Raw genomic sequence first — 24147 nt, 5'->3', positions numbered from 1 at the left:
CTTACACAGATCTACTTTGATTTGCAGTTCCATAGGGTCATATGACATGAAGAGTACATTTGTGCAACATGATTTATACTTTTAACATATCCACTGGGCTGTGATACCAGATTTTATGCTTGTCTTTTAGAGTGTCCCACAGAACATAAATGCATTAGCTTGAAAAGCCAACACTGGATATTCTTGAGAAGTTACTATTCAGAAAGATTTCCCACTGAAATAATTTATAACTATGAGCTGCTAATACATTTCTCTCTAAACATGATATATTTTACAAAAATTTTATACAAATTAATATGGTCTATTGGATTTTGTGTCTAACACTGGCATTTACCATGTCGATTTATGCCTGTATTTGCTACCTAAACTTTTGGCGTAATTTTTTTTTTTTGTAAGACAAGAATGAAAAAAAAGTTAGACTATTTCCTTCTGGGTTTAGAAAATAGCACATAAAAATGTGCAGTGTGACAAAGTAATGAATAAAGCAGAATAACATAGATGACAACAAGCCAAAAAGTTAGTGCTTGTGCTAAGTGATTCAGCAATAGTTTTTAAGCCTTGCCAGAGCAACTTGTTCTTCAGCTGTGGAAAAACAAACAAACAAGCAAATACAAACAAACAAACACAAAAACAAACAAAGCAAACGATAAACAGGAGTTACATTTTTTATTTTACTTTTCATTTGAAACATTAAAAAGTAAATTAGATGCTTACTGAGATCTAGTACTTTTTGATTATTATGATCAGAAACTCATTGTGGCCTTTTCGAACTTGAGGCAGCTGGTTCTTTGGCAGAAATTCATTAGTCTCCACACCAAGTACACCATAATCTGTAAACCCCTAGATGATCTGGTAGGTGTCCTGAAGTACAGTTTCCTTCCTCAGAGCTGGAGACCAGAGCATCTCAAGATTTCTGGATCCTGGGTAAGGAAGTGGGATCTCTGATCTAGTTGACAGCACGGACTTCAAATGCTCCATGTTCTATGTTGGGTTACTGGGGAAACAGATGGATAGCCCAGTGTAGCACTCTTTTTTAGGACAGGTGTGAGTGATGAAAGACTAAGAAATCTGTCTCAGGACATACTGTAGTTTTACAAAGTCATGTTTTATTTATAATTGTTATTCCTCTCTTACTTGTTTTGGGGTTGGTTTTTTTTGTTTGCTTTTGGAGGGCTTTGGTTTGTTTGATTGGGGTTTTTTTGTAGTTCAGTTGTCCTAACTGGGAGAACAATTCCTTCTCAGGATGTAAATCAATACATAAGTGTCTCCTGCCTAAAACATGTTTCTCTCCTGTGAGTTCAGCTGCAATATTAACTAAAAGGAAAGTGTGTATATTATGATGCACATTTTTCTTGAACCATCCACAGACATTTTGGCAATGCAGCAGAAAGGAGCATCCATATTTCAGATGCATGGAGTTCTCACACACCCTCTTTGTTTACTTTATTTCCTATATATGTGTAATTTCCTATCTTTTATTTTAAAAATTTATTACTTATTTTCTATCCTTTTCATCACCAACTGGGAGGGAAGGCTGTTCTGATATTATATTAAAATCTTAAATGGGTCAGTTTAGATTCACTGTCTGTGCCAAAAAGAGCTCAATATCAGCCCCCCAGTGCTGATTTTTTTTAATTGCTACCCAACTGTTGAACAGGTCTCATAATGGAAAAATGCAAGAATTATCACTTTTTTCCCATAAAAATAAAGTGAAATTCATCTCACTGCATGAGAAGTCATTGGCATCAATGAAAAAAATAGGCAGCTTGAAGATCTATGAGAGAGTGCAACACATGATTTAAAAGTAGGTATTTAATTGAAAATATGATACCACAAGATTAATTTCTTAGCTCAACAATAATTAAATTTAGCAATTACTAAAATTAAATGTATTTATTTTAGAAATACTTTGATATCACTAATGAGACGTATCCTGCATGTGCTGTTGTACTTTTTCAATTTAATCGTTTTTTCCATTACACTTGTTTGGACTTTTTCCCTCAAAACACAGTAATAATAGAGAAAAAAAGAGGGGTTTTAAAACAGTTCAGCAGAACTGGATGTGATTTCTAAGAGAGAACTTTTTGGGTTTTCTCTAAATACTCTGGGCACAGTAGTGTGCAGTGCTGTGAGTCCTGTAGCTCTGGAAAAAACTGTCACTATCTTCATTGCTTGGCTGTAGCAGCACAAAATCTTGAGATGTAAAGAAAAGCTGTCACCTTAGAGATGTAAAAGTGAGTGGGAAACAACCTAATTTGGAAAATGTCCAACTGAAACTTTTCTGTTAAATATATTATTTGAATTTCACTATTCATTGCTGCCCTAAACCATATTTGGACCTTTGTTTTGCTTTGTATCGTGCAGTCCCCAAAGAAATGCACCTCTGTGCATGGGTAGACAAAAAGGTGCTTACAGTGTGAGAACAGACTGGAGTTCTATGGCATAAAAATTATGAGTCCCTTTTGCTCCCACACTAAAGTTCTGCTTTTGTTATTAGAATAGACCATCTTTCAGTAGACCAAGTGCAGTTACTGAACAGAAAAAAAAACAAAACACACAAAACATTAATATTTTTAGATCTTTGTTTTCCTGATTAACTGAGAAACTGTAACATTGATATGTTTCATGGGTTTATAGCCTTCATACATCTACTTTGTGTTCTTTACATTAGAAAAAATCAAGCCAATTTTTAAGAGATTCTGTCCTTTTTTTAATAATCAGGCTAAGTATACTTGAGATCTGTTCCTTTTTACACACCCTGTTTAAGAAATTTTTTTTGCTTTGTGTTGAGGAACAAGGATTACTTTAGTCCATGACAAATGTTGCTGTATTTGTTTTGTTACCTGGAAGATATTATTATTTTCCTCCTGGGATCCTTATAGAAATATCTATGTACACAAGTGTTTCTTAACTCTTTACAAATACTGGAAATATTTTTATTTGCTTTCTATAATTTCTGTCATTTCACTTTGTGTGTTTTCCAAACTGTATTCTGGTGTTGTAGCTTGGACACCTGGACTAGAATTATTATCAAGAAGTTTTGCTTGTCTTGAAATTAATGCATTTGAAATGTGCTGTAAGCTTGGGAGAAAATGAAATGTTTTCTATGCACATACTTTTCTGTAAGATAAAATTTTCTCTGTTCTTTCACAGACCAAATTGCTATTCATTTAGTTTCAACAACCTGCTTGAGATAGATGTACTTCCACCAACGCAAAGGGGATAGTAGTAGTGCTAAAATCTATTTCTGTACAGTTAAACAAAAGGGAGATTATGGTATATGATTACATCAATAGGCATGTGTTGTGTTGCAGTGGGTGGAGAAAGAGTACCAGAAATGGTTCTGAAACAAGAAGTTTTGGTCTGGAGTAACCACTTTTTAGATTCCCAAATCTAGAGTTGAAGTGCTGTTTTCCTGCTCTTTATAGTGAACCACAGAACATTGGTGGAATCTTACTCTAAAAATGTCCTTCATAGAACATAAACCACTAAATTAGATCAAAATAACTCTCTGTATAGACAAAAGTCAGAAACACGCTTCAAAGTTAAGGAAAAAAATGGTTGTAAACATCTGTCCAAGAGTGTTGTCTTCCTTCATGATCTTTTATTACCTTTGGAACTCAATTTAGTCATTCCTTTTTGGTCAGGCAGAGTGGAGATTGAGGAAAAACAGAGTTGGGAATGCTGTGTTTACAGACATGCTGTAGGCTTCTTCCATCTCCAAACCGAGCTTGCTCTGCTGTTCCTTGGAAAATCAGTCTTCCCCCTCTTTCATTCTTCTCAGATGGGATTTTCACTGACCCAAGAGGCAGCAGCTATAGCAAGGCAGTAACTAAGTGTCTTGTCTACTGCTCAGTCTTTTCTGCTTGAATAAAACCAAAGAATCATAGAGTGGCTTAGGTTGGAAGAGACCATTAAAAGTCATCTAGTTGACATCCCTTGCAAAAAGCAGGGTCATCTTCAAGTAGCTCAGGTTACTCAAAGCCCTTTCAAATGCGACAGTGCAAAAATCCATGCTAGTGTACAGGTAAATTGAACAGCCAGTGTACAGGCAGTGTACAGGTAAATTGAACAGTTACTCTTTTTGTTTCACCTACATGCACAGTAAGGGTTTGCTAACACTGTAATATCAAACCAATGGGAAAAAAAGCAAGCAGATGAACTGAAAGCTTTAATACTGAATATCCGTCTCACCTGGTGCTTCTATCAGTTATGTTTTGGGATGCGTGAGGGAAAGTACTACAATTAAAGACTACAGCCAAGATAAAGCAGAAGATGCCAGAACGTATTGCTTTTACAACTTGGCTGACAGGTTTGCTTACTTATTGTAATATTCTTTTGCAATTTCACATGACTGAACTATTTGTGTACCTACAATGCTGAGCCCAATTAAAATACTTTGAAATTATTGCTGTTGGGAGTAAGCAAACATGAATATTTACAGCTGAACATGCTTACCTTGAATGTTGCTACCTTTTATCAAGATAACTACAATTCATATTTATTATAATTGAGTTTGTTATTGCTAAATAATAACACAGAAAATATTATATTAAAAATCCTTTGGAAAATATTTTTATAAGACCAGCATTAGACATGGTCTAGAGTAAATGTTTAAACTGATCATTATATGTAAGTGATGTTTCTAATTTTGTAATTTCTAACCAATGTAGCAGTGGTAAATATTAGGGAATGAGGGAAAAGTATAGATAAGATGTCTATAGAGATGCTTCTCCATTTTATATTTTTGCATTCTTCTATGAGAAAATTTAGGGTAAAAATAAATAAATTGCATTAGAAAAACCATTTGGAGGCAGAAAAATACTGATTTCTGACCTCTCGAAGGAAAGGTAAATACAATCGGGTTTTCTAATTCCTATTCTGATACTAACTGAAAATTAATTTACCTTAATTTGTTGATAATTTTAACATCTCAGTATTTTTCCTATTATTTGTTGATTTTTTTCTCTACAAGACCATGAAGTTAGAAACAATTCCCAAAAGAAGCCATAGCAAGATGTTAATAGTATTAAGAGATGGAGAAGAAATTGCTTTCATATTCCTCTTATGTTTGCATCCTGAACCTATGAAAACAAGTTCAGATTAGAACTCAGACTAGATTTACACAGTTCTGTCAATTATGCATCTATATAAGTAAATAATAATTAGAAAATCTCATCAAAATCTCATCAAAATCTCCCAGGAAAGTAATAAAAGTTTGTTGCATACACAATGTAGCAATATGCAAACTGTGCTTTTTATATGAACACATTAAATTTAGTGCTCTTAAAACTTCACTTTTAATATTGATCATCTAATACCTGGTGCCAACCAGATGACAAATTAGTTTGCAGTATTATCCAGATGGAAGATTCCTCTTCAACTAACTAAATGTGACACACACTTAAAAAGTCTGAATATTTGTTCAAATTAAACTTTTATAACCAATTACTCTTCAAGTATTTCTGTGATCCTTTGGGATAGGAATCTTAGTTTATGTATTCAAGCATCATGGCAGAGAATAAAATTAAACTTAAATGGCAGAGATAAAATTAAATTGACTGAAAATACATTGATACCCCTTAAAGCAAAAAGAAAAGAGTTGGAATTTTGATAAACATAAGAATTACAAACATACAAATAAAATATGTACACATTTAGCTGAGACTCACTGTAATCCAATAGAAAACTAAGCTATTGGCTCACTCATTTGTGTAAGCAAACAGTTGTCATTACAGTAAGTAATATATTATCTCAATCACATGAATATGTTATGAAAAGTCTGAATACCCCAACACATTACAACAGATGACTTTTGCCCCCCTGAAAACCAATACTTCACTTCATTCACTTCTTTTACCAGTTCATGTTCAAGTGCACCTCTGTGATATTTTACAGAACAGATATATTAATGAGGAAACTTGAAAAGATTTTTACAAGTCCTTGCTTCATTAAAATTTGCCATAAAACATGTCACAACGGCCTTCAAATTAACCGGGGTTTCAACATCAAATATAGTAATCTGTTAAGACAACTCCCACTGATATCGAGTCTGTCTTAGATTTTTCCTGTAACTGGGAAAGATAGAAATACATAAATTAAGATATAAAGGATCTTCATTTCCCTCCTAGATAGGACATGTTTAAAAAATAGATAAAACACTGGTGTTTTGCAGGAAGATCATATTTCCTGTCAAATATGTTGAGCTTGAAAAAAATATTAGATAATAGCTTCCCAATTTCCTCTATGTCAAATTCAGGAAGAGTAAAGCACTTATGCATCATTTTGAATGCAGGTGGTAAAATACATCTGATTAGGTACAAGTATCAATTAGGAACATTCTTTCCGCTTCAAAATCCAATGTGCTTAGAAGCAAAGCAATAAATTTTGCAGATGAAAATAATCAAACTGAAAAAATAAAGCACTGTGTTGTTTTCAAAACTATCAAAAACAGGCAGTGAGATTCTAATTCTGTTTGTGGATTTGGACTAGCATGGAGCTAGATTGTTTGGGATTGTTTTGAATGCCTGAAAGTAGTCTTGACTATTTTTTTTCCATCTGTTGAGGCACTACTGTCATTCCTATTTTCACATAATCTTGAGTTGAATAAGAATGAATAATTTTCCTTTTTCATGTCAGTCTGTTCTACTTGCTTGTACAACTCGTCTTACTTTATGTGTCTATGTAATATCCAGAAAAAATAACAGCACTTTATAGTTACATAGCACCTCTCATCTGGACTGTTTAGCATGTTTTATGCTCACTAACTGAATAAGCTTCTTATTCTGTGATATGGGTAATTTTCTTACATTTCACAGACACATAAGAGTTAGCTGAATTCTCATCTACTGTAAACTAATGCAGTTGTAACTTTGCTGATGTACAACTGAGGGTCTAGGAAAAAAAAATCCCTCCTAAAATGTGATATTTGAAGAGGAATATTGAGGCCTTCAAAATAAGAATATGAAAAATATTTTTTTCCTTCTTCTTGTGGCTCTTTTTCCCAAAGTGTATGAACAGCAAACTGCTTTACTATGATCTTCTTTTGTCAGACATGCAGCTAACTCTTGAACTTAGTATCTAAGAAATGCTAAAACTATCAACAGATTTTTTTCTTGAAATAAAACTAAGAGCATATTTACATTGAGTTTATATACTTATTACAATACAGCTGTCAAAAGAGAAGGGTAGCTCTAGCCAGTGGGTAATGACAATTGCAGTGTTTCAGATATCTATGGGATCATTCATTTCCTTTATGCTAAATGGTCTGCATCTCTCTTATTTTCTGTCATACAATCATAGTAGTGAGACTGAAAGCAGAACAAGTCACACAAAAATTGCAAGCCAAATAAGTCCAGGAGGACATCTAGGTCAATATCCTGTCTCAGAGCAAAACCACTCCCACTTTGAAAAGAATATGTAAATCAGGACTACTGTGATTTTTCCCCAACTGCATTACTTCAGCTTTCACCAGTCTGTGAGACTAGGGTTTTCTGAGCTGTCTTTCCTTTGTACTTTCTAGTCTAGTAGGTTGTTTTCCCTATATTGTTCTTAATTTTTCCTTTTTTTTTATTTCTCTCCTTTTTTAAAATATATTCTTGCCCCATGTAACATCTTTTGGCAATAAATTACCCTAAACATTCTGCAAAAAGTTAAGAAGAATTTAATGTTTTTTGACCCCGTGATCTGATCATAACATTGAGAACCCCTAGCTTCTGCTTTTGCAAGACATGAAGTTTCCATTTCTTACATTTTGCCCTACATGTTGAATAGACCTGTTCTGTTTCTCCCTCTGGAACCCATACTATACCTTTGATCATTCCTGTTTCTGTGTTTCATTGTACCCTTGCAGGTGCATGCTTGACAGGCACCTTCTGTTTTATTTTCCTAGACTTTTTTTAAACTGTTTTAATCTAATACTGCTCCATGTGTATGGCAGTTTCCTTCAATGAAAAGGAATAGACTTCCTGTTCTCAAGGATTGCTTATGTCACCCATTGCCTGTCCATGCTTCCTCTAAGTCTTCACAATCAAATATACTGTCTTTCTGCCATTCAAAGCCTCTAGCAATCTGCAAAGTAAGAGATTAAGTCAGTGATCTGAATTCAGAACTCCCAGTTGACAGCGGAGAGCATTATCAAAAAGGGACCAGACTGGCTTGATAAAGTAAAACTTAAAGATTTTATTTCATAAGGATTTTTGCCTCATGAGCAGGAGTTCAGTTATGGGAAGCAGAAGGGTTTTGTGCATTGAAACAAATGAATGAGATCAGCAAGGGTGAGACTTATTTTGTTTCATATTTTATTGTCTTGAAACAGCTGAATTCGGCTAATGAATTATTTTGTAGGAAATGGTTGCTGTATTTCTGTGCTATTGTAGGTGCATGTGATGCATTATCAAATACCCAAGTCAGATTTTGTATGTACTAGACATAATCCCTAGGAATTTTCTGAATCATATTTATTTCACTTTGATTTTCTTCACACTGTGAACATGAGATAAAAGAATGCATTACTCCTAGGTAGTTAAATTTGGTTCCCTGGGATATCCTGTGAGCATGAGATGGATAGAGCAAATCATGTTTTCATCAGTCCCTTGATATTGCTGCTTAACTGACTTTCTGCCTGCTGGGAATACAACCATTCTTGATAATATGGAAAAGGTTTGCTGCCCTGGTTGACAAAGTTTTTAACACATGTACTTCTATTATATTCACTGAGTGATGGAAAAGAACAAGTAGTCAGTCTGTCCATAAGTTTCAGATACCTGCAAGAGAATGTTTACCACTGTACTTGAAAGATGCAAACAGCAAATTTAGAGTTTAAGCCCCTGACTATTCTGACATCCTGTTTAATTCACATCTCTAACATTTCAACTTAGAACTACTGTATTAACCTGGTTTTGCCTAAAGAAAATCCTCCAGTGGGCCATTTAGTTCTGGCACACAAACATCAAGAATAAGAATTGTTCATCTACCTTCAGATATTGCTGGTGTGCATGTTTACAGCTAAACTAGTGACCCTCAAGTCCTTTCATAGCAAGTAGAGAGAAAGAGGCAGATTTAGGTCATGATTAGGTCTGGAGAATCAGATCCAAGGATTCCCTATTTCTTTTCGTTATTAAAGGGAACTAAGGACATTCAATGCACTTATCTACCCTATAGATTGTAGGTAGCTTAGTCAGATGTCTGGTCTGATCTCTGCTACCAGAAGATGAATGCATTGCTTCCCTTTCTATGATTTTGCAACATTAAAAGTCTTTCTTACTTAGAATCATAGAATCATAGAATCGATTGGGTTGGAAAAGACCTCCAAGATCATCGAGTCCAACCCTTGGTCCACTTCTAGTTCATTTACTAGATCATGGCACCCAGCGCCCCGTCCAATCTGTGTTTAAAGATCTCTAGGGATGGTGAATCCACCACCTCTCCGGGCAGCCCATTCCAATGCCTGATTACTCTCTCTGTAAAAAATTTTTTTCTGATATCCAACTTAAATTTCCCCTGGCAGAGCTTAAGCCCATGCCCCCTTGTCCTATTGCTGAGTGCCTGGGAGAAGAGACCAGCCCCCACCTGGCTAGAACTTCCCTTCAGGTAGTTATAGACAGTGATGAGGTCACCTCTGAGCCTCCTCTTCTCCAGGCTAAACAACCCCAGCTCCCTCAGCCTCTCATTTGAATTGGTTTAGTGATGGCTGGCACAGTTGATGGGTCTTACCATCTTCAAGACTGAAAAGCCTATTTTTAATAGAATTCAATAGAATTCAGTACTAAGTCAAACTTGTCATAAAAAACAAAGAATTCAAATGGAAAATTGGAAACAGGAGTGGAAAGAGAATGATTCCTTTTACTAGCAGTGGAAAACTGTATTCTTCCCCTTACTCCTGTTATTTTCTAACTTTGGCAAAGTCACAGACATAAAAGAAACTTGTCAGTGTTTCTCAACATTTTCTTGTTGTACTATCTGTTGTTGTGAAAATTGCAGTAGCTAATATCCCATATAATCTATCTATTTCAGTAGAAGTTCTGAGTCTTCAATTAAACTGTTGTCAGCAATATGTGTTGTTCAGGGAATTCAGACCAAACTCTATAGTCTCTATCAGAGATTTTTTTTTCTCTTGAATTGTTTGTAATCTCTTTTTTATGCTTAAAACTTTTATGCTTAAAATTTTTATATTTACTTGTTCTGTCTGTGTACTTGCAGAGTCTTTTATATACATAAATTTTATCATTGTATTATATTGGTCTCTGATCATTGACATATTTCAGTATCTAAAGATGAAGCTTTTATGCAGGTAAGATCAAGTTTTATCAAGTTTATATATCCTAAGAAATACAGTTTGGGGACTAAAATTCATTGAGCCACTTTGCTTATTAAGCAGGGACACACTCTGAGTCTAAAGGAACTGTATGTATTTGAGGAGCTGTACTGTATTAATTTTCTCACTGTCCACTCTTAGCGTAGTGTCACATTTGTCTCTATTTAGTTTTAGTAAAAGACAATATCTCAAAAAGTTACATTCTTCTCAAAGACCTTAAACCATTTTAACAGCGCACTCTATCATTAAAATTTTTTGAGGACAACTCACAAATATATGTATAGGTATCTATTTACAAATTTATATGTACTACTGCAGTTCCAATATTCTTTTCCTACATCCTAGTGAATTGTCTTAAGAACTCCCTAGGGCACACGCACTGCGCTTTGGAGACCACTTCCCCAGTAGAGGACATTCCTTTGTGGTCATGGGCAGAGCTGACAGTGTTAGATAGTGGACCCAGAGTACAGTAAAGTAACAGTTTCTTCTCTTAGCCTGTCCTATGGAATATCTTAGGTACAAAATTATTTATTGCCAGCAATCTTAAAATGTGAAGGTCTGTAAATATTTCTAGAAAACTGCTAGAATATTGTGGTAGAGCCTTATATGGAGTTGTAGCTAGTATTGATAGTATTTCTGTTATTAGCTTATTGTAGTTCAGCATATGCCCTCTTTGGCTCTGATTCATGAAACATACCAGTGTGTAGTCATGCTCAGTGTTTTGTGTAACTTTAATTTCTGCTAAGAGTTCAGTAGAATGAGTGAAAGGGAAAAAATTATTCCAGACTAGCAGCTGTGCCCATGATATTCTGTCTGTGTGTTTTATCACAAACCTAGATTTTAGGCTATTAATACACAGACTCAATCTGTTTTCTCCCACTTAGGCCCTTCATCCAAGGAGAAGACTAATCCCTGTGCTCTCAGTGACCTCTTTACTGATGTTGCAGACTTGCAACAGATTGCAGCTATTGTACAGCTTTAGGGCAGAAAAAGACTGTTAAGAATCAGCAGGATAATAGCTTGCACTCCATAGGGATGAGGATGTGATCTGCATCTTGACATTTCTTGATAGCTTTCTTGGCCAGGTATGCACTTGTCTCTGACTCACTGTGTTTGCTGTATCTCTTCTGCTGGTTTCTGAGAGGACTTCATGGCACTGGTGATGGAGGCCTAGGCTGCTTTGGGCACAGCACTGAAGGTGTAGACACTGCAGTTAAAATAGTGTTTTTTCTCAGTAGTCTTGGCTGCCCATTAATGCAGAGACTTCTGGATTGAGGGTGCTGGACTACCTGGAAGTTTTAAGTCCTTATGGTTGATCTCTCCTTTGAAGGGAACTATCCCTCCCAAAGGACTGATGAGACTGTCTTTCCTTTCAAGGTTGCCCCGATATCCCTTTCTTTTCTCCTCTTCTCCCCCTCCCCTTCACCCAGCTGAAAGAAACTTCACAGAATATTATTTTTAATGTAGAAAATAAATTGTGGACAATTAATCTTGAAATTGAATAGGGTTTTTTGAAAACTGACTAATAAAAGACTTTTTTAATAGCTTTAGCTTCAAAATGTACCACTATATTATGCGTAATGAACTTGGCTGAAATTTCTGAAGGCACAGTACTTGAAGAATAAAAATCAAGGTTGTCTGTACAGAACTTCTCTGTGAAGGATAACAGAATCACCAATTTGTTGAGGCTAGAAGGGATCTCTTTAGACCATTTCATTCAACCACCCTCTCAAGCAGAGCAGGATCACCTAGAGAAGGTTTCTCACAACCATGCCCTGTCAGGTTTTGAAAATCTTCAAGGACTGAAACTTGACAAACTTTTCTGGACAACCTATGCAAGTGTTGGACCCCCCTCAGAGTGAAAAGCAGTTTTCAAGGTATAATTTCCAGGGATTTAATTTGTGTCCATTTTCTGTCAAGGCCACTGCTAAAACTAAGTATGTTTCCCTCTTCTCCATCCCCTCCAATCAGGTATTTATAGACATTGGTAAGATCCACCCAGGGCTGCTCTTCTGTAGCCTTAGACGTCCTGGTTCTCTCAACCTTTCCTCTTATGAAAGAGGCCCTTAATCATGTGTGTGGCCTTGCACTGCAGTGGGTAGATCTCCTAACAATCTCTCCCTTGAAAATATTAATTTAATTAAACTAACAATGCTGTCATAATTGTACAGGTCTACTTCTGATTTGTAATGCCTTTGACTTTTACCTCACCCTCCTGGTGGGGTTTTTCATCCCATAGTTTTCTCACTCTCTCTAAAAATCTTGATTTTTCCACATCTATAACTACTTCTTGCTTTCCATTTTGCCTTTCTTTTGCTGTCAGGGTGTGGGATGTTTTTAATGACTGTCCTTCAACACAGGTTTGTTTAACTAGGCATTTCATTTTGTCCTTTCTGCTGAAGTCAAAGAAAAATGGAAAAGAATAAGCCATTGTCAGATTGACAAACAAACAAAAAATTGATAAAGTGAAAAAATGTTGAAAAAAATCTATGTATTAGTCATGCCCATGCATAATCATCAGTCACAAACCCATTGTATGTTTCAGTTCATTAAATTAAAAATTTCTTTGCAAACATATTGCCTGAACTCAGACAGTTTTTCTTGTTGCTCATTCCTTATTCAAATTCCTTCTTAGGAATTTGGGCAGTCTTCAAGGCGCATTGCTTAAATGGGATGCTTAAAGCATCAGGAAGGTTTTCTGCCTAACGTCAGTTTTAGACTATTTTTTCTTACTTTAATGATATTATTTCAAGGTTACAGGGTAAAAAAAAAAACATAATGGCTAAAATAATTAATGCAATAAATGTTACAAAAGTTAAGCCTTCATAGTTAAAATTTTTCTCTTGCAAATATTAATTTCCAAGACAGGAGCAGTGTAGTGAAAAATTGTATATACTGCCCAATGGCATCCTCATCATAATTTCAAACCCAGAACACCTCAGTATCTTGAAAATGAAGAAAACCTCTTTATTATCTAGAACTATAAACCAAAAGTACTTCATAGGGAAATCACAGAAAAGAAGTTCTGCATGGACACATCTGTAAAGATTTGTGACAATTTTTTGAAAGTTATTGCACCTTCTAGTAGTAGTCCCTCCTCTAGTGGTCTCTTCACTTCAGGTAATATGCAGATTCTAGAGCATTTTCATTTTCTGCATATTTGATTTGAATATTTCATGCTTGATGAATAAAATAGTTGATTACACTATTCACAGCTATGCAGAAGAATGGATATTTTTAAATGTGCTTCACTGATTATATTGTGTTTCATTACTTTATTTTGCAATACATTAATAAAATTATCTTTTTGTCATTCATTTCAGACACAACATTGTTTTTTCCATCCTTCACTGGAAATTCTTATTTGGAACTACCTTCTCTGACATCTGTAGCTGAGACCAGGACTGCATCTGGGCAGGAAACAAGCAATCTGACGACTCTGTACTTGACAGTGAAAACAACTGCTCTAAATGGCACAATCCTTTACAGTGAGTACCAATGATACTTGAAGCTAAGTATCAGTTTTAGCTCCTTCAGGTCTTTATTAACTTTAGTGTACATCAGCTGGCATTTCCTCTTCAACAGCAAAATGAGTCATTGAAATGCAGTAGGAGCCTTTTGGTATTCTAATGCCTGATGCATTATAAAATTCTAACCATTGTTCCTTGTGTTCCTCTGGAAAGTTCTTTAATTTATGACTCATTGAGCAAAACATAACTTACAACTGAAAATGCTGCTTCCTGACAAGAAAGAACATAGTAAGTATCTGACTCCAGTTGTAAGTGTTACAGCTCTAAAATACAAATATTGAAGAAGTTTTGAACAACTTATTACAGAGAAACATCTTCTCCAGAGTTGGGTTGAGCCTTGCTTGTTATAATTGTGATCTTGGTTCCAAATATTTGATTTACAGAGCTATCTGAAGTTCTGCAATTTTGCTATATTTCACAGTATTTACTGTGATTTCACACTTCAGAGGATTCTTTTGTGGTCCCCAGAGAGTTTACTTGCAGACCTGGATGTCTGCCTGTTAACACTACATAAAAAAGTTGCTTCTTGCCTGCTTATTTCATTCCTCAATATGTGGCATAAAATTCTGAGACAGAAGTATGCTTTTCACTAGTCAGCAAGAAAAAATAGCCATCTCAGCCAGCTAGTATTTCATTATATATTTTATCTTGCAATTTCTGTCCAAATAGAAAACATGGAAAGTGAGATGATTTCTTCCTGATCCCATGAAGAGCTAGAAAAATATGTTTATTTGATAGATTTATACCAGAAAGACAAAATCATTAGGAGCATTGCCAGTTTGCTGCAGCTTCCTAGTGTTTCTCTACACAAAGAAATCTTGTTCATATAACATAAATCATTTTGATTAATTGTTGTTGGTTTTGTATTAATCTGTCAGTAATATGTGTGAATTCGCTGCACTATGTACATATTAATAAGCCAGGGTTAAAAGTAACATAAACTTCATGGCATTATTTAGTTGTGCCTTTTATTGTTATCTGTATTGCATTTTATTTAGGTGTGAAACACTGTCACCCCAAATTGAATATTTATTCCTTTTTGAAATGGTATCTCAAGTCCTTGTGTGTTATAGCTGGGCTGTTGCTGCAGCTGCTTAAGCTACAGTGCTGCAGAATATGCTAAGAATCATGGATAAGTGGTTATGTGGCAGTTCTTTATGTTTAAGTGTTTTATACTTAGTTATTTCAATTTCGAGAGGAGTTATTTGCCCTTGAAAAAGATTTCAAGGAAGGTCACTAGAAGTACTTTCAATATATTTGGCATTTAGTGACTTTGTCTCATCACTGAAAAGAATTGGCTTTCAGCCACAAGTTAAAGCAAAGCTTGCTATCCACATAAGCCCTAAGTAAGAATCTCTGTGAAAAGCAAAATAAATAAATAAATAATAAATAAAATATATATTTCTGTGTTATACTCAGGGGCAAGTGGTGTTTTCTGAAGCTGAGGAAGTTGAGGTTGTTCAGCCTAGGCAAAAGAAGGCTTTGGAGAGACCTCATTTCAGATTTCAGTATTTATCAGGGGCTTATAAGAAATATGAGAACAAACTTTTTAGTAGGGCTTGTTGAAATAGGAAAAGGGGTAATGGCTTTAAACTAAAAGAGGATACATTTAGACTAGATATAAGGAAGAAATTATTTTGCGCGGAAGGTGGTGAGGCACTGGAACAGGTTGCCCAAAGGTGGTAGGTTTCCCATTCCTGGAATCACCCAAAGTCAGGTTTGACAGGGCTCTGAGCAACCTGATCTAGTTGCAGACATCCAGCTCATGCAGGGGGCATTAACCAGATGACCAGCCCAAACTATTCTATGACTCTGTGAGTCTATTTTCTTTTCTAGATAATGTACTCATCCTGCATGTAACCTGATAGCAGCTCAGCTATTCAGTCATACTGTCATACAGTCATTAATGTGGTCTTTCAGAGATGTTTGAAGACATTTTGTTACAGCAGTATTTGAGAACTTCACATTGTTTCGAACATTTGGTTTTCCACTTTCTGGAAAGGTAGAATGGTGTTATTAGTAGAGAACAATGCAGTTTTCTGCTTTCTAGTTACCCCTACCTGAGACCTTCATGGACAATGTCACAGCTCCCTTCTTGTCTCTTCTTGCACCCAGACAGAAGGAAGAAGGATCGTAAGGATGAGCAGTGTGAGTTCAGTTCTCACCCTAACACTGAGCTGGGGTAGCTTCAGGAACTTAGGATAATTTTACGAGTTTTCAAGCAGCTGTTTCACTGACTTTTTCTTCATTGATTCCTGTCAGCATATCGTACTTGCATTCCCATTCCCATGTTATCCCTGAAATAGGACTTCAGCTAATTTGCAAGATTCCCCTCTTTTGGTGACCAGTAGGATTTTGACTAAGGTTAGATTTCTGTCAAACTAAAAATTTTAACAATTGGATCTCTTGCTGGTTGTGGAACATAGAGAGTAATGGATAACTGTGCATCTTGTAGAACTCCAGTACTGTATTTAACACTGGCTGCATTTTTGCTTTACATTTCTACTTAGACTTTATGAGCTCTTGCCTCTTTTCTATAGGGCCAGTTTCTTTTCCTTGCTTTTGCTCTTTTGTTCTATGTCTCTCTGGTGATTAGATTCCTTTCCAAATAATAAAAATGTTTGTTATGATTGTCCATATCAATATTCTTATTTAGTTTTACATTAATTTAAAATACGTTATTAAATAAAATTGTAAATAAAATTTTCTCTGGTATTTTGTGAATGAGCACTATGTGCCTATACAGACTACCCAGAATTTTTTAATTATTTCTCTATGCAGGCACCAAGCTCTTCTGTCAGATAAGTATATCCTTTGCAAGTTCCCTCATATGTTCCCTCTGTTCTTTCATCCCCATTTTTTGCTCCTTGCTCTGTCTTTCATTTTCTCTTCTAACGACTTCAAAAGAGAAGCTGCTGTTGTCAGCCGTTCTCTTTTTTAGAGTAGTACAACTCCGGCTTCTACTACAGCTTTTTCAAGCTATGTTACCATCAAACATCTGAGGAATGAACTGTCAGCAGAAAGTAACTTGAGGCTTGTGCACTCACTAGTACAAGAACTGCAGAATCATGAGAGAATATTCCCAGAATTTTCTGATTCTGATAATATATGCATGTTACAAATAACTTTATCATTAAGATTACAATACATTTTACACATTCATAAATCAAAAATGCTTTTTGCCAAAATAATTTTTTAAGACACAAAGATTATCACAATGATCTGCATCTTTCAGCTGTATTTTAATAGAAAATAGTTACACATTTTGATTACATTTTTTAAAAGTAGTTCACCTTCAGATTACACATTTTTCAAATGCACTTGTTATTACCAGGTGGTGATGAGGTTACATCTGTTTCGCTGGCAGATAATTAGTAAACATTTAATCACATTGAGAAATCTCAGACAAGATGCTTTTGATATATGAATAGATTTGAATCAGAAAGTATGCATAAGATTATTAAAGTCCAAATCATAAAATAAAGAGAAGTGAATGCTCTAAAATTTCAATGCATTGTTGTAATATATTTTAGCAGTTAATGCAATTATATATATGCAAATAAATATAAGAAAAATAAAATGTATGTACACAGAAAAGAAGGCTACTTACAGGCCAACCAACAGGCAGAATATGAGAATCAGTAAATGTGCTAGGCATGTTGCTATGCTAAATCATACTATATTGTTGTTGAATATAAGTTTCCTATTTTATACCTTTATTAGCAAGAATTTTATCAATGTTTGGTTGAGGTCAACAAATATAAACGGCTAACTATTTTATGAAGATGCTGCCAAAAATAGATGGTCTATTAAAAGCATGGGGAAAGAGATAGGACACTATAGAGTCATAGAATCCTATGTGAGATTTATTAGTATATTTGTCAGAGGCAAAGAAACTAATGCAGAGGAACTGCTTTGCACATTATTTTTAGCAGGTTATAAACCATCATCTGTTTTAATACAAAGAAAAATGTACTTATAATATTTTCCCTAGTTATTTCAATATGTGTTTAAGAAACATATGAATGGTAACAGTCAAGGGACTAAAACTTTCTGAGTTTTTTGCTGTTGCATTATATTTAAGTTGTTGGTAGAATATGAGGAGATTTCTGTTTATATATGCCAGGAGAAAAAGCTTTAATATATACACAACTATTACATTTGTGCCAATAGAGATCAGCCATCATTTGAGAACTATTTATTTGTTGAATACAGTATGCATTCATACGATTTTTATTCTGTTCCTTAATGATTTTACTTGTTTGCATGATTTAATTTCATCAACATGTCAAAGCAAATTGTGATATTTAGCCAAAAAGCAGCATAAATTGCAAGTGGTCATAAAACCTGAGACAGTTGTAAAGTTCTGCTTCATCAGTTTCACTTTTAGCAGAGTCGACATAATGCTGTTCACAATCCGTTCAAGGCAAGATTGTTTAACTTTTACTATATATGGTAGTCTATAACTTCTGGCAATTGGATTTCAGAAACCACAGCCCATGTTTATAGCATTCCTTAAGGACAAACAGCTCCCTTTTCAGTAGTCGTGCTCATAAATTACTTCCTGTGTGCATAGAAGCTCTGTTCCTCAGGTCTACTCATAACCTCCTTTCCCTTCTGAAACTAAAAATGGGCTTTACAGGCATTTCAGTTATAGTGTATTTGACTCTTATTTCAGATGGAATTCTCAAGCAAAGCATTTCACAGTATTCTTCCTCTGTGTCAAAATATGGTTTTGCTTAATAAAACATCATCCCATAGTGTAATGGAAATTTAAATCTTTTAGATAGACAGTCATTTGAGCCTAGTGGCCACTTGCTTGTCAATCACACTGATCTACAAAAATAGACTTCTGACTTGCAGTTTACTATGAAAGGATGATTTCTGATATCTGGTTTCTTTGACCTGATCCCTTCACATGATCTCTACTAAGGCCAAGATCCATTACCCTTAATATCCAACAAAAAGTTTTTTCTCAGATGGTTCCTGAACTGTCTGTTCCTAGAATTTGTCTGTTTCGGTTTGGACTTGGGTTTTTCCTGTGAAGGTAACTTCCCATCATATTCACCACCTGGCAAATAATGTGAAGAATGCTATTAGTCAGCTCTAATTGTGACTTAAAAATACTCCCTAAACTGAAGATCAAGCATTACACTCCCTGGGGTTTCAAGGAGTAACACTGCCTTTGAGGATCTGTCCCTGATTTTTTCATTTACTGGTAATAATGAGGACCTTCTTCCAAGTTTTCTCTGTGGGCAATGTGAGTGGACAGACAGAGTCACTGGGAGAGGAAAAAGCTGTTCATCTGTACCTTCACTTTTTCAAGACATGTTGTTGTATACACATTCACAACTCTCCCCCACTTCATCCTCTCTGAATTTCAGCTAACTTAGAGATTTTCTTATGGGTAGAAATTGGAAATGTCAGGAACAACATGTGAAGGGAGGGGAGAAGATAAGGAAACAAATGATGCAATATGTGAATATATCAGTTATGCTAGGGTTAAAAAGCAGTGACTCTTTTAATGGGGAAAGGGCAGTACATTTTGAAAGAGAATTATCAGACTACTGTAGAAGGAAGTCATAAAAGCCAAAGGCATAAAATCCAGTCAAATTAAAATAGCTTTGGATTTAATTAGGTATTCAGAATACAAAATATGTCTAGGCATAAAAGACTTTCAGTAGGTCATCAGGATTTGTAACAGACTGGAGAAATGCTACGTTGAATAGAAAGCTGCTCTTGAAGAGGGAGCTTAAGTTGTGAACTGTTTCTGCTATGAAAAATACAAAAGGAAATGATTGGGCATGTGCAGGCACTATTGCCTCTCTCTCAAACCATAACAATCTGCTAAAAGATTTTTCTTTTCTTTTTGTTTTGTCCTCCAAATTAAAGGTGATAATTTTTTCTTTACAAATTAGTAGGTTTTCTAAGTCTCAAGTGCACCCATATTCTTTTAACCTTTCTGAGTGAAAATGTTAAGAGATGTCCTAAGTTGTGGCCCCTCTTATCAGTTCCAGCCCTGGGATTCTCTCCTACCCAGCCCCTGAGACCCAGCCCGGGCTCCAGGCCTTCTGTCCCACTCCAGGGCTCTCTGACTCACTGGCTCATGGACATACTCACTCAACACACACATCCATCCCTCAGTCACTTCACATTCCAGAGTTCCCTAAATACTAGCATAAACTTGCCACCTATCTGATACCCATGCCGCAACCTCGGGACTCCTATTCACAAGTACATAAAACAAATATATGCAGTAAATTCAATTTCATGACCCAGTTATTGAGACTTTTTTTCTTCAGTTAAATATAGCAAAATATAGCGAACAAAGCAGATTAACATTTTAACACTTTGACTTAAAGTGGAAAAAAATTGTAAACAGGAATGGTGTCTTTCCTTCTATGAGAAGTAAACACCGTTATGTTCAAAAGGCAAATTCATAAACAATTACTTATCCAACATAATTTGCAACTGCTAAGTATCAGTTGGGTTTTTGTAGATGAACCATGTGCTATTGATCATTTAAATATAAATATTTTGCTGTTATATTTGCAACTTATAATGTACTATTTAGTGAAATTAAACTTAAGCTTATTTTTATTCTTAGTTTGAACCATGCAAATAACATGTTTCATATTTTGTAGATTATTTTTCTTCTCACCAGGTCCAAAATGTATCATCAATTGGGAAAGGTAGAATTGCTCATAACCCTAACAGACACTATAGAGATGTTCTGTTATACTTTTAGGGGTTATAATTAATTTGAAAAGCTGAATGGATGTGATATAACTTTTTTATTGTCACCTTTGTCACCTTAATGATACTGCTGGATATAGAGAAAAGTTCACCTTCAATTAGTGTTAAGATTTCTGTAAGAATTATGCAGCTATGGTGGTTCTTTTACTTTTAACTGGTATCAGGTGTTGATACAGAGTTTGGGTTTGTTTTTCTTTTTTTTCTCACAGTCACTCAAGAGTCTGTATATGTATGAGTCCTTAATGCCACATATGGGCATTGTGGCTGACGATGATGTTCTGCTATTGTGCAATAATTTTGTGAGGTCCTACACTTTCAGATGAGTGACTATCTCCATTTTTGTTTTCAAAGCTAGTGAAAGGAATTTTGGAGAACAGTTTCTACACTTGTATCTTGTGGAGGGAAGACCAACCATTCGATTCAGCTGTGGAAATTCTCAGAACATTCTGATTCTGTCCGTCAAACAATCTATTAGCAAGGGTATACTTGTCCCTATCACAGTAAGGTAAGAATTTCCCACCAGGTTACACTAAAAGAGTTTCAGTCATATGTACTAAGCAATAAAGTATGATTCCACCTTTTTTTTTTACAGTAAAAAGACAAGTCATATTGGAAAGCAAAATTGTATGTGTATTTGTAAAACTCTTTCATAAGACAGTCTCTTTGTTTGAACATATATTTTAGTTCACACAGATTATTTATGTCCTTTGGAGAATTCATGAATCATTCAAACACCAGATACTTTTACAGATACAGATGAAGTCTTTTTGAGAACTGAAACAATTTAAACATAATGTTGGAGATTACAAATGGGGAGCTCATCATTTACACTTATTAATTTACAGACTGAATAAATTAAATTTGTTGTCAGAACTCTAGTACTAAATATAGGACTGATTAAGATGGGAAATTAAAAATGGGCATACTAACATCTCACAATGGAGGGTAGATCTGGTTATTTGGAAAGTCTTTCCCAAACTACACTATGATTCTATAAGCTGTCATATCTACATATGCAACTGTGCTGTCAGCATTATACAATGGTGGCTGACCAGTACTGACATTTTTCACCTATTACACGAAACAGTTCTCAAAATGGTTAATTCATCATTTTGAGAAAGGTATTGGTAGCATGGCTTTTCTCATCATGGAATTTCATATGTGCAAACTAGTTAAAAGGTAAAAAAGAAATAATATAGGTGTTGTGTTCTATTTATATCAGTAATGTTAAAGAATGGTAAAGTATTCAATCTTCAAAAAAATTTAGAAATAATTCTGATACCCATATAAAATTGAAAATTACTGAGATTAATTTTATTTCTTACATAGTTAAAATATCAGATATAATTGCTGCACCTGAACTGTAAATATTTGTGCTGTGAGGGAATTTACTGGACAAATTATTAAATTAAAGTAGTTCTAGCTAGAATTATTTTTGCTGCTAGAGGATTTTATATGAAGGAGACTGCAAAATTTACTGTGAAACATGTGCATCAGATTTCTCAAAATTGCCTCTTACTATCAAAACAGGAAAATGAAAACATAACCTTAAGATTTTTGTGTTTGCCTCCTGAAATCCTTCTCTATGATTCAAATATTGATAAATTCTAAAATGATGGAGGTTTACTGATTGCAGCATATAGAGTAGATTGAAGTGGGGAGAAGAGACTGTTTGGGGGGGAAGAGGGGGTGTTAGATAGTATGCTTACCCCATAAGCTTTCCAACAGCTTTTAGAAACAAACCTGTTAAAGTATAAATTCTCTTTTCAATATACAAAAGGATGAAATGATCTGCCATTTGAAAAGTTGTTTCATTTAAGTCTTATATTTCTTCTCGGACACAGGTCTATACATTACTCTTATGCCCCATTTAAAACAGCAGGTTCTTTCCTTTTATGCTCTTAGTGTTAACATCTGGTATTATTGAAGCAAAATCATATAGAATACATTCAAATTGCATTACTTATTAGCTGGCAGTTTATTTATTTTGATTTTTCTACAGATTGTAAAAGTCCATAAAATTTACAAAGAAAATTCTATCCCTTCCTCTCCTTTTGACCTGGCAGTTATAGAGGGTTTTTTCCCTCAGAAAGTAATTAATAGAGGTATACAGCTCAATACTAATAAACTATTCTGAGGGATTTGTTAATCTCAGAGACTACTCTTGTGTGAGACGTTGGTCAGCTAATTGTCTGCATTGTATCAGCTAGGGTAGCATTACCTGTGCTTCATAAAATTAAGACATTAAAAAGCTGTGTTGATTTCAAAGCCTAATAATATCTTTGCAACAAATGCAGATAAATATCAATGACAAGATTTATCCTAGTTACAGACTTCAAGTTTATACTTAAAAATAAATTTATTTCCCTCTTTTTCTACCTTAAAATTAACACCTGTGTATTTATGGCTTCATTCTCCATGTTGTTACACTAAAAAGTAATGTCAGTTCAATTTACACATTACCTTTGTTTACTGTTATTTTATACTGCTGTCTTTGAAACAGTGGCATACTAAATAACTTGCAATGTATGGTTGTAGACTATGACTGGTAGGGATTTACATGCATTTGAGTTTATGGTCTTGGCCTTTAAAATGACTAGTGATTTTTCTTGTGAGTTCTTCTAAAATGTAGAGAAAGCAGTATATTCTTCACCACACAGCAGTAAAACCGTGATCCTTCAGCAATCATCCTTAATCTCTGCCAAAGGAGAAAGCAAACTTGAAAAGGCATTTGTGGCCCTCCAAGATCTTTTATCATAGGTGATAAAATATGAATCCATGACAAAACTGTTGATTTGTGTTCTCAGTGGCTGTTGGAGATAGGTAATTCTATCTGTATGATTTACCTGCAAAAGTAATGTATGGGGTTTTTTCCCTGTAATGAAGGAAAAGAGATAAAGACAAGAATAAATATCTACTTTTGTTACTGTTTGAAAACTGGCCAGTTGGGACAATAGTTCTGTTACCTTTGACTTTGAATAAGTCTTTAAGATCATATTTGATAGGTATTCCAGTTCTGGATGCAACTATGACTCCACTGGTTAAATGTTACAATTAACACATCCAATAACATCCATAGTAGAAGATTGCCATCTTTTCAAACTATTTTCCTTCTAAATCCACCATGTACAAGAAAATAATATACTCCCATAGTTTACAGCTATGCTTTCTCTTAACTGTATGATTTGTTTCCTTAGATGTGGCCATTTTCTTCAAACCTGATGAAGATTAAATGAGTTTTAAATGTCAGTCATTGTATTTATGGTCCTTGCGAAATGACAACTTTATAGAAAATGTTGGTAAAACTCTTATTGCTAACTTTATTTTGCCTTGCCTAAAGAAACTAGAAATGTGTTTAAATGCAGTTTCATTCATTGTTTCCATTTCCATTTATTTCAGAATGATTTGATTACTGGTTTGAAAATGTGCATTTATTTGAGTTTATTTTCTGTGATTTCATAATTGAGATTGTATTGATCTTTTCAGTTAAAACTTTGAGCACATACTTAAAATGTAGTTTGGATTAGTTTTATGGATTTCTTGTTT

General features: G+C 34.8%; 1 protein-coding gene across 1 annotated transcript in view; it reads left to right on the top strand.

The window, feature by feature from the left end:
- Positions 1-24147, top strand: part of EYS (eyes shut homolog) — a 782127-nt gene that overhangs the window by 604042 nt on the left and 153938 nt on the right. The window contains exons 37-38 of the mRNA XM_071548512.1: positions 13639-13803; positions 20953-21106. Coding sequence (XP_071404613.1) covers positions 13639-13803; positions 20953-21106 — 319 coding nt within the window. The remainder of the gene's footprint in view (positions 1-13638; positions 13804-20952; positions 21107-24147) is intronic.

This window comes from Pithys albifrons, chromosome 2 (genome assembly GCF_047495875.1).
Source record: "Pithys albifrons albifrons isolate INPA30051 chromosome 2, PitAlb_v1, whole genome shotgun sequence".
Taxonomy (NCBI): domain Eukaryota; kingdom Metazoa; phylum Chordata; class Aves; order Passeriformes; family Thamnophilidae; genus Pithys; species Pithys albifrons.
This window is presented reverse-complemented; position numbering and strand designations above follow the sequence as displayed.